Below are 12,287 nucleotides of genomic sequence, written 5' to 3'. Positions count from 1 at the left end.
TGTTTTCTATACCATTAGTGACTCTACAGTGAGTACTCAGCTATGACAATTATTAATCATATTTTTTCACTGGAACAAGAAGGCTACTTGTTACTAAGCATTCAGTTTTCTTCTCATTCCATGTGTTCCCAAGGACAGCTTGACATGGAAAGCAGAAACACTGCTGGGCAACCACAGCCCAAAGGAAGAAATGGCTGAGAGCAGAAGGATGACTATGGGAAAGATAAGGAAGCCCCTTCCAACACAGGAAGTTATACTTGGCTGTATAGGAAAATTTCACAATGGAGACACAGTTTATACTATGAAAGCATCCTTCATCTTATACATCCATCCTTTGGAGTTGATGTGGTTTAAGCCCAGCCGGCAACCCAGAACCATGCAGCCACTCACTCACTCCCCACCCACTCCTCCTCCAGCTCAAGGAGGAATGGGGAGGAGAATCAAAAGAATGTAACTCCCACGGGTTGAGATAAGAACAGTCCAGTAACTAAGGTATAACACAAACCACTACTGCTGCCACAATAATAATAATGATAAGGGAAATAACAAGGGAAGAGAATACAACCACTCACCACCCACCAACCGATACCCAGACCGTCCTGAGCAGTGACCTAACCCTTCCCGGTAACTGCCCCCAGTTTATATAGTGGGCATGACGTGCTGTGGTATGGAATACCTCTTTGGCTAGTTTGGGTCAGGTGTCCTGTCTCTGCTTCCTCCTGGCTTCCCCTCCTCCCTGGCAGAGCATGAGACTCACAAAGTCCTTGGTCAGGCTAAACATGACTTAGCAGCAGCTAAAACCATCAGTGTTATCAGTGCTGTTCCAAGGCTAAAGTCAAAATCACAGCACTGCACCAGTGACTAAGAAGGGGAAAAATGACTGCTACTGCTGAACCCAGGACAGGAGGAGAGCTGTATACCATACTTGTCCTCCAAACTCATCTGATGTAGCTGCACTTGCAGTTCACTGCACAGCTGCCTCAATCTGAAGGGGTGACTTTTTTTCATACTTGCAAACCACAATCATGCTGCAGAACTGAGCCAGCAATAATAAAGAAAAAGAAATTTAAAGGATAGATAGACGTGAAAATGTTGAAGAGAAGACAGAAAGAATGACAACAGGTCAGCTATCAAAGGGCAGCTTGCCAAGCAAGCCTCAGCAAAGCAGGCAGCATATGACCAACCAGGCTGTCAGTGGAGTCCAGACAAGAAACTAATCCAACCAGTGCACTTACTACTGCTCCCTTGGTTCTGTTTTTTTGAGTTTGTAACTTGGCAGTGAAGAAAGGGTCTGTTCTGGCAAGGTCAAAGTACTGAAAATTTGCTGTCTTTAAGGAAATTTCAGAGCATCTTTGTAGAAATGCTGAGAGAGGAAAGAGCTGTGTCTTCTTTGAATGCCCTACACTAAATAAATGCCACTCAGGCTGCTGTGGGAAAACAGTTTTGAAAGGGAGGTTATCACAACTCAAAGCTGATCATGAAGTAGAAAGAATAATTTTTGAGTTCCTCTTGTGCTTGCAAACATCGTGTTTCCAGCATGAGCATTTCAGCGTCTTTTAACAGATACCAAAGCCAAAACAGTGCCATAAGGAACACCTTGGTTAGAGTTAAATCCCGCCTCCATGACACTGAAATAGATCAGAAGTGACTTTACTACAATTAGGCTGGTTTGCTGCATTATGGTAGAAAGCAGATTTTAGCCTACATACCCAAGGAAGGGTGAAAGTGATGACACACCTCTGCTCTGCTATGATGGCTGCAGAAAAAAACACTGTTTTGAAAATGCAAACCTGACAGCATATTTTTTAGTTCAATCAGCTGGCTGTCCAAGAGTCTTTCCAACTATTTTAAAGCAACTCAAGCTGTCAGTGCACACAGCTTTGCACCACACTGCAGCTTACCAACTTGCTCAGACAGTAACTGCCTTTTAAGACAATAGACGGGGAAGTCCTAGGTTTAGTTCTTTTCTCCCCCTTAGACTATTTCTCTTGTTCCAGTTATTTAAAAAAAACAGGGTGCCTAAACCCATGTGAGGAGCTGTTTTCTCTTTCATCTCTGAAATGGCATTACTTTGCCAGCACTGCTGCAAGCATAAATAACATGAAGTGCTCCTTTATGCATGCATTATGACATAGTCATGAGAGGTGACAGCTAAAAAAAGTGATGATTCCATGCTGAGAATCAGCTAGTGGTCTAGTAGAATATGAGAAAAGCAATAATTATGGTACTAACCTGTCATGGAAAACAGGCAATGTATAGAATTCACACATTAACCACAATATGTGATGTAGTGCTTTAGAAAACAGCAGCTGAGAACACCACTGACTGTATTTTTTATTTCAGGTGGCACTATCTTATTTTGAATCAACATGCAAACTGTTTCAGAGGTGCAGAGAAAAGCATTATGAACAGAGAAAAGGTTATGAACACTTCTGTTTGAGTGTGCTGTACCTTCTGATTTCTAGAATTCTTGTGTGAGTGGCACAGAAACCCTCAGAAAGTAGTTTGTTGTGAATCATTACATCTATCAGTCCGGCCATCCATCCATCCATCCATCCATCCATCCATCCATCCATCCCTCCATCTGTCCATCCCTCCACCCATCCATCCATCTCCCCTTTTAACAAAATTTTTGTGTCTTATTTCTGTTCATTAGCACAAAACAATTAACTTCCAGCTTGAAGCATATGTAGAACCAAAGAAAATAAAGACACACGAATACACAGTAATCTCATTACCTGAGGAATCACTCCAAATGCCTTTCTCCATTGTTGCACGCCGACCGTGTTCCAGGAGACTCCATCAATCTGGATATCCCCTTCTGTATTCAGCAGTCTTAAAAATGCAAAAAGTAAAGTGCTTTTTCCTGAACCAGTTCTTCCTAAAAGGCCCACCTGCAATGCAAACCATAAAAGCATTCAGTACTGCTCACATTAACCACAGTCAAAGGCAGAAACACTCAAGGATCTCAGCAGTGAAGAAAAATTTTAATGATTCTCAATGGGATTCTCAACGTCACTCATTTGAGAATGATAAAAGCCTACGGCAAGAACTAAACAAAACACTAGGTCAGACTCTTCTTTATTTTATTATAATTAACTAAGATGAAGAAATCTGTTAGCTGAAGAAATTTGCTTCTATATTACCTTGTACTTATTAGTCCAGCTGTTTTGGCCTTTCCCTTTCTTTTGCTATGAAGCCCTCTTAAACAAAACCCCATTCAGCAGACAAAAACCAAGTAGGAAGAGCACCTGAATCACACTACTAAGCTACTCCATTTCCATAAAATTGAAATCAGAGGGCCTAATTCTGATCAGACCATGACTGTAGTGGGGTAGCTTTGGTCTGAGGCAGTGGTCACAGCACACATGATGCTGTTGCCCTGCCACAAACAGCAATGCAAGTCCTCAACCTGCCCAGCTAGTGCTGCCTTTCCCTACCTCTTAGGGTGTAAAGAAAAATAATACACAGGGTTTTTCTAAAATGTTCTGTTTCCCTTATGGGATTCCACTGACCAGTTGCTGGAATGAGCAGTATCTGCAGAATCCACAAGCAAATGACAAGATACTGCCTTTTCCAACAGCTGGGTTTTACACAGCATGAGCTGCTTTTGTAGGGTGACAATATATATGGTGAAGGTGAAGAAAGAGATTCTTCCTGCTGCCTGGCATCCTTTCCATAACAGTGCCTCAGGTCTCTGAGCCATATGAGCAGTCTGCACTGTGTTGCAATGCAATCTACGGAATCTATTGATTCCAATCAACATAAAAGGCATGAGGGAAGACTCAGGGAACTAAAGACCTGTTAATTTAACCTCAGCTCCTGGAAAAATTATGGAGGTGATACTGCATAATATTGAAAAGTATTTAAAGAATGATGGCCTCATCATGGAGAGTCAACATGGGTTCACAAAGTGAAAGTCGTGTTTAACTAATTTGATTCCCTTCTATGATAAGGCTGATGAAGAGAAGGTGGTGGATGTAGTTTTTCTGCATTTTAGTAAGGCTCTTGTTACTGTATCTCACAGCATCCTTCTGGACAAGGTCTCCAGATGTGCGATGAGTGGGTTCACAGCGCACTTGGTGAAGTACTAGCTAAGGAGCAGAGCTCAAAGCAGTGCAGTGAATGGGGCTACATCTGGCTGGCAACCAGTCATCAGTGGGGTTCCTCAGGGTTCAATTCTAGGGCCAGTTCTGTTGAATATATTCATCAACAATGTAGGAGTTGAATGCACCAGCAGCAAATTTGCCCATGACACCAGACTAGGAGGTGCTGTTGACTCTCTGGAGGGCCAAGAGGCTTTGCAGAGGGATCTAGATGGATTGGACCATTGGACAATGATTAATGGGATGAAATTTAACAAGCTGAAACGCCGGATTCTGCACCTGGCATGGAGTAATGATGGGCACGAGTATAGACTGGAGTGACTGGGAAACAGCCCTGCAGAAAGGGATCTGGGGGTGCTGGTTGGCAGCAGGCTCAATAGCAGTCAGCAGCAGTGTGCCCTGGCAGCCAAAAGGCAAACTGCTTCCTGGGGTCCATCAAACACAGCATGACCAGCATGACCAGCCAGTTGAAAATGGTGATTATCCTGCTATACTCAGCATTGGCACAGCCTCACCTTGAACTGTGTACAGTTCTGGGCCCCACAGTTTAAGAAAGATGTGAAGGTCCTTGAATGTGTCCAGAGGACGGCAGTGAAGCTGGTGAAAGGGCTGGAAGGAATGCCTTACGAGGAGAGGCTGAGGACTTTGGTTTGGAGAAAAGGAACCTGAGGGGCAACCTCATTGCTCTATACAGATTCCTGAGGAGGGGAAGTGGAGAGGAAAGTGCTGAGCTCTTCTTCCTGGTATCCAGTAATAGGACACGTGGGAATGGTTGAACACTGCACCAGGGGAGGTTTAGACTGGACATTAGGAAACATTATCAAGAGGGCAGCCCTGCCCTGCCTTGTCCTACCCTATCCTGTCCTATCAACTGCATACTATTCTATTCTAGTTCATTCCATTCTATTTTATTCTACTCTGTTTCATTCTTGTGCTGTGCTATTCTACCCCCTCAGCAGAGACGAGTTCTCCCCTTCCCTGCTTGTTTTACTTTTATTGTCTCTGCTTCCCTATGGGGCAGAGACAAATCCTCTCCAGTTTAAGAAGCATGCTCCAGTTATGGAAATAGCTCCTCTGAGGCCAGGATTCATCACCAAAATTGCACTGAGTTCCTAAATCTTAGCCATTGAAAAAAAAGAGCTTTGTTTTAATTGCTTTGCCCACTCTCTGTACAGTACAAAAGCATCTTTCATTTTCCATTCTCCAAGGGATTTTCCAGGAAGTAAATCCACTAGACTGCAGTGGCACCTGCACCTCCACGCTCCAGGAATCACAGGTGCTTCTCTTCCAAAGGCAGAGCAGTTTCGGGATAGCGTTACAGAGGTCAAACTCCCAGTTTCAAAATTTTGGTGCCCTCCAACTTTGTAGATGAAACATTCAGTTCATGTAAACCAAGATAGACCTACCAAACCTAGCAGAGACTGGTGCTATCCAAACCAGGAGCAGAGCTTCCTTCTGGTGAAGCCAGGTTGCTATCACTGAACCTTTTTTTCTCATCTATGTGGGAGAGTTACAATCTGCTCTTCATCTGCGTGGCTGCTACTCAGGAAGTCACGTGAGCCTGTCTTCCCACCCCACCGAGGATGATCCTTCAGCATGAACTTAAAGAAGAGCGTTAAACCTCTGCCTAACTGCTCTACTGAACCTAACGCTCTTTCTTGAATGCAACCCCAAACATGCAGGAAGATTAATCAGAGGTCTGTCAATTCTCTGAAGAATAGAGCTGTTTATGGTTTGCTATATAATAATTTGGGGTGGTGCAGAGCCCTCATCGAACAGGCGAGACGGCACCTCCACCCTCTGGCCGCCGGAGCCAGCAGTGCATTACCCTTGGCACAGGAGCCAGTATTCTTTCATGCCCTGCTCCACCAGGGTCAGGCTGCCCCCAGCATCCGCTCTCACCAGCAAGCTTCCCTCTCCCAGGAGGAGGCGGAAGAGTTTAAGCACAGGAATACAGCTTGGGGAACTGCTGCATACATATTTTATCGGTATGCTGTTCCTCATGGCCAGCAACCATCCCCACTGTGCTCCACTGAGGAGTAAATAGCTTCAAGATTTCTAGGATAACTGAGGCAGATTTTCCTTGCCCTTTTTTGTTTGTAGCCAGTAATCCTACAGACGAGCTCTTTTTAAGAGGAGACACAAGACATTTCTGTTCTTCAAGTGCTTTAGACGATTACTTTGTTTTGTGACAATTTAATTTACAAAACTTTACTGAACTGAACTACTCTTTAGTCAATGAATAGGTTTATAAAGACATGTCTACAGTTAAGCTTAATAGAAGTCAGATCAAACACACAAAGAAGTGTCTCACCCTCTGCCCTGAACTTATTGAAAAAGAAATGTTTTCTAACACAGCAGCTCCTCCTTCGCTGTATTTGGCTGTAAGGTCCTTCACAGTCATTTGTCCCCCAGATGGCCATTTCTTCCCTTCCTTCGCATGCCTGTTTTCAATTACAAGGGCATCTGAAAGCTGGTTATTCTTCTGTGGCTTCATGTTTTTCATCTCTTCTGTTGGCATGTCGATGAATTTAAATATTCGTCCAACAGACCGCATCTATGAATCAAAACAGAGTATTCTAATTTTAATTAATACTTAGGTGTCAAAACAAATGCAATCAAGTTATTCCTAATGCCTAGCCAGAACAGCGAGTCTTTTTTCTGTGTAAGTTATGCCATGACATAATTTTAAAAGGCAGGATACTCCCTGTATAGAGCTCAAGATTCTCTTGCTTTTCTACTACTGACAGTAGTCCAACATGTGATTCCATTTGCTTCCTTTATAAATGGACACAGTAGGTCTTTCCAGCCCTAAAAATGTATTTTGAAAATTGCTGATAACCTGTATTTTTAAAAACAAAGTATGATCATGAAAGCAATCTTGGAGTCTTCAACTCCCTCTATCTGAAAGGGTTGCGCAACCAAAATGCTGAAGTACCTTGAATAATGATTGATGTCCAAAGATCAGCAGATTATGTGGAAATGGAAAGATGTAAAGCCGTAGCATCAAATACAGAGGAACACTCATCAGACATTAATGTCTGAGTTTCTATGAGAAATTATATATATATCTTTTAGCAAATAATTAGTAGTAAGTTCCATGACAACTAATACTATATCTGTTATTATATGAATTCAGTAAAATAATCAAATCCTGTAGTTCATGAACTTCAGACAGAAGCTGTAGTAGAAGTCTTGCTGAATTTTTACAGGAGCATGGGACTTGAAGTGTTCCCCTTGACTGTCTTTTTAATGGGTCAAGGGTCATTTAATAAATAGTTCATTTACCTCCTTCACTAGAACTTCACTGCTCAGGTAGTCAGAAAATGTATTTTTGAGTCTATGGACCAGTTTATTCTTGTAAGTTTATTAATTTCAAATTGTAAACAGCTCTTTTTCCTAGCTGCTTTCCTCAATTTATAGAAAGCTACCTTAGACCAGTCACCTTTTGTTCTCCAGGACAAGAGAAAAGTCCAGGTTTAAGCTTCTTTCTTAACATATGTTCTCCTTCTCTGAACATCACAGTTCAAATTACTCTTTCTTGTCTGACCAGAATGTACACAGCATTTTGGATGACATTTCACAAAGACATTGTACAAAGGCATTGATACTTTCCTATGTATATTAGGAATATCTTGATTAACACACCTTTTCTTCACAGCTACGTCTTTGAGCCACCCTCTGACTGAGCAGTGCTCAGCCAACCTTTCCTCCATCTTAGCCATTTCTAAGAAGATCCTGACTTACCTTAGAGGTTATTCTTAGTAGTCCCTAAATTCAAGTCTTCAAACTTCAGTTACTGAAATCTATTTTGTATCTGCCATTTGAGGTCACTTAATACCTTTCAATTCCCAGCATCCTTCATGCTAACATTGCCTTTCAGCTTTGTGCCTTTGTCAGATTTCTTCAACACATTTTTTTTCTTTGAAACCATTAAAAAAAAAAGATTAAAATGAGTTCAGTCACAAATCTAATCTTTGTTGAGTTGCCTCCCTACAGCTTAATGCTTACAGCTTAATGCCATTTCCTTTCTGTCCAACTCATTAACTAGTTTACAGTTCTTGTAATAATCCTGATCTCCTTCATTTATATAATTTCTGAAACAGAGCCACAGCCAGTGCTTTCCTGAAGACAAATGAGATCTACTACATTACTTTTGTCTGGAAAATTTATCATCCAGTACAGTTATCAGGTTAGTCTGATGCAACCTTAATGTCAGCAAACCTCAGTGAATTCACTCTGTAAACATTGCATCTTTTATTACATTTTTCAAAATTGTTTCTAAAGACTCCTGTCATCAGACTAACAAACTGATGGGGGCACCAATGACTTTGATTTCTCTTAACCAAAAGTGACAGTTGTTATTCTATCACATGCCACAACCACTGCCATCTTGGTGGGTTCATTTGATGTGGCCATTACCAGGTTTCCAGCTTCTCAACCAGTTATTCTTCAAATGTCAAGTCTCTCCTTTCTATCTGCTTCTTGATCTCTAGCACAGTTTGTTTCGGTTAACTAATCCATTCTGTAGAGGCTGCAATTTCTAATATGCTTTTATAGAATGTTGTTCATGCTCATAGTCCTAAAGTCCCCCAAAATTCCTGTTGTTTTTCTTCTGTATTCAGGAAACAAATTTCAGCTCCTTACTTGAAGAAAACGTGACTTGACTTTACATTCAGGTTCCTAAGTGCTAGTCCAACTAACTTAACTAGATTCCTCATTTTATCAAAATTTGTCCTTGTAAGCAACAAGAGTAAATTATAAGATAGTCTCCATGCTTATTGGTCAGACATTACTTAGCAAACCAAATTAATAAATAGATAGATACTTGCTTAGCTACTGCATCCAGGAATATGTGGGCCTTATTATTAGCATTTATTCTTTAATCTGTATTCCCAGTAGTATCTCTCTGTAGTGGCATTATGGAAAAGCCTTTGTACATCTTTGACCTTGTTTAGTTGCTTATATATTCCTTCTGCAAAGTGATTCCACTTGATATATTACCATTCCCTCCCATTCTTTGATCAAGATTGAAATATTGTTAGGTGGATTTTCCATGTGGAAGCACATTTATATACAATGCAAGGAAATACTAGGATCATAGCTTACATTAAAATCTTGAAACACTATTGTGACACAAAGTATGAAAAACATGCTAACACCTGAGCATATCGATTACAATTTCCATCTCAACCACTGTGCAAGATAGAAAGGCATGTTCATCATCATGCTGATATATGAATGTCATCTCATTTGGTGATACATACAGGAAGATCTTGGACAAGGCTGACAATTTGCTTCCTGTCTGTCTCTAGTAAATATAATACATACATGGATGAGCACCATGCGTTTGTTTAGTCAGTGTTTGATGGTACATTTGTCTTAGAAATCTTATCTATACAGAAAAATTCAGAAATGAAGGTCTTTCTTGGCTTCGTAAAGACCTGTGAACATTTGTACAGGCAGGGATTCCCTACATTTGCCCAAGAGATCCTACCATTACACAGTAGCTAAAATCTATCAGTTTATCAGTAGCTATGAAACCAGCTGGACAAAGAGCCTTCTCTTACAGCAGAAAATTTCACCTCTATGCCCCAGCTCTCCTGACTAATTTATCAGTCACATCACATATGCAAATATTTTATACAGCTTAATACTTTAAAGAAATTCAAAAGGATGCTTTCCTGGTTCTGTAATTTGAATTATGATTTAGATCTGGACAGAATGCAGCATAAATGTCACTCACATTTTACAAAAATATCCATTCATCCTTTCATAGATAGAAATCTTCTACCGTTCATAATGACAGGTATAGTGTAGCTGACAGCAAGTTTCTTTCCATTACTTCCGTCAACAATGTGCCTGCTATATTCACATTCACTAGTTAATGCTTTAGAATAAAGGAGTATATTTACTACTTCAACTAAAAATGTCTAGAGCATAATGCACTATTTTTAGCCTTACCTAATTGTATTTTATTGAGATTTTAATAACACTGCACATTCTTTAATTTACTTTCTCATTAATATCACTTAAATTCTTCTTAATGTTGAAGGAGAAGTCATAATATAATTATATAATGTATCTTTCCTGAAAGTGGAAGAAGTAATTCTTTTACAGGTAATCTAATACAATTAATTTCATCAGGTCCTATGTCCTCTTCTGCTAAAAGAGAGCAGTTATCCTCTTCAAACCAGACATGCATACTACTTAACGATCATGTTGCAAGACACCACCTCCCCAAAACCATGCTGGCTGGAAAGGGCAGTGTGCAACTCAGAGGTTCCATGAGAGGTTGGTCCAATTGGCTCATGCTGTAAAAACCCCCAGTGCATTAAGCCACTGAAAAAAACAGGGTCAATGCCGACAGACCATAAGGTTTTACTGAGGTTTCACATCTTCTGCTGTTACATTTTGGGCGCACTCACAGGGCATATGTTCCTGTTCCATACTGCAAAAATGAAATAATTAATCCATTTAAAACTTGTACTGAATTTTTTGTTCTTTCTCACAGTGCTTTGCAGGCAGAAAAGGAAATGTTCCAACAGATCTTTCATGGTTCTGTTTCCTTCCAGATGACCAATACCTCACTTTGAGAATTGTCATTCTGATGCAGATTTTACAGTCAAGTATTTAGTCTACTTAAACTCTATAAATTAACAGTGGTCTCAGGTTTTATGCTGACATTAGTAAAAACAAGCACCATCATTTTTTCTAAGTCCTAATTTTCCTTTGGTCCTCTCCTCTACTTTAATTCTTCAGCATCCCTGATATACAGGATTGGACACTGTGAGGTTTAGCAAATGTGGTTTCAATGTCTCTTTGGGGGATTCTTTTAATATCTCCTTACATAAGTAATCTTGGCAACAGTAAAAGCATGGCATTTTCTCTGTCCCTGATAAAATGAATTGTCCTTCCCAGTTACAGCATGGCTACTACAGAATACACATCAGTGAACAAGAAGGTTATTAGACATTAAAACATTCCACTGGGACAAGCCAATGCTTATCTGTGAAAGCAGCACTTACTGGAAAACTTATTTTCTATTATTTCCTTATGAAGGAAAAAGATTAAAAATACTATAAGGCTGCCTGGAGGGATAAGAAAAAGACTGAAAACCAGCTAAAGGGATATTAGCAGAAACGATCAAAGTGAAAAGATAAAGCCAGCCTAACCGGTAGCTTGAAATGAAACAATGGAGAGCTGTCAGAGTGACCACATATGTTAAGAAAATAAAAAAAATTAAAAAAAGCAGAGTAGATAAAGTATCAGGGCTCAGGATGTAGAGAATGAAATGCCAAAACCATTATGGGGTATTAAAAGACAATGGGGATTTTTCAGTTAAAGCCAAACCAGTTCAACAGAAATTGCTTCAAAGAGGGTATCTGTGTATATAAAAAAATCCAAAATAGAAACTTGGAATTCTTCAATATATATGTCAGTGTCACGGAAAGCTCAGGAAGGACATTGTCTGGAATAAAGTCAAATTTGCCACCTACCCATCTGTTTGGCCAGTATTTCTTCTGGTTCTTTTTTCCTTCTTCACATGATCCTGCTCCTCTGTTCTCCTGCCTTCCTGTCCTTTTTGCATTTTTTGCATTTATTTTACTGATGTCCCATCCCTTGCATATCTTGTAAAACAACTCAATACGAGCTTAATGTTATGCACTAATTAGAGCTATGCCTTTGGACATGGGTTTCAACCACTTGCAGAAAACTCCAGCTTATCTGACAACCAAAAACTGCTACCTACAAATGTGTTATACATTCAGATGTGCCTTTGTGGAGGCTTTTAAACATGGATGTCACAGCTGCTCAAGGAAGAGCAAGAATGATGCTACCTAGAGTGGTGCGTGCGTGTCTGTAACCAGAGACATATGGAGATGTGTCACTTCTAGTCAATCTGGTCCTCTGAGGAGCTTCAAAGGACCCCCTGAAAGAAAAATAGAGTATAACCAAATAGACTACTAAGGCACACATGTAAGCCTTTGCAGGACATCTGTCACCAAATAAACGTAAAAGACTTTAAAGAGGGAAGTGCTAAATGTAGAGAATACAGAATGGGAAATAGTACATCTGCATCACCCAGTGAAGCAGTTTTAGTATCTTGAAACCAGTAAGCTATTCTTATCTGCTTGCGTATGGGAGAAGCTTTTCAGTGCCAGCAGTATCTATTAGTTT

General features: G+C 40.3%; 1 protein-coding gene across 2 annotated transcripts in view; it reads right to left on the bottom strand.

Moving 5' to 3' along the window:
- The window catches only part of CFTR (CF transmembrane conductance regulator), a 90,664-nt gene that overhangs the window by 14,188 nt on the left and 64,189 nt on the right, over positions 1-12,287 (bottom strand). Inside the window, exons 22-23 of one of the 2 annotated variants that reach the window (XM_062609624.1) lie at positions 6,421-6,663; positions 2,739-2,894 (exon numbers count right to left, since the gene is read on the bottom strand). In XM_062609624.1, the coding sequence (XP_062465608.1) occupies positions 2,739-2,894; positions 6,421-6,663 (399 nt within the window). The remainder of the gene's footprint in view (positions 1-2,738; positions 2,895-6,420; positions 6,664-12,287) is intronic. The other variant, XM_062609625.1, reaches the window with a different exon arrangement.

Source organism: Pezoporus occidentalis, unplaced genomic scaffold (assembly GCF_034315485.1).
Source record: "Pezoporus occidentalis ecotype Australia unplaced genomic scaffold, CSIRO_AGI_Poc_V1 ctg14, whole genome shotgun sequence".
NCBI lineage: Eukaryota > Metazoa > Chordata > Aves > Psittaciformes > Psittacidae > Pezoporus > Pezoporus occidentalis.
This window is presented reverse-complemented; position numbering and strand designations above follow the sequence as displayed.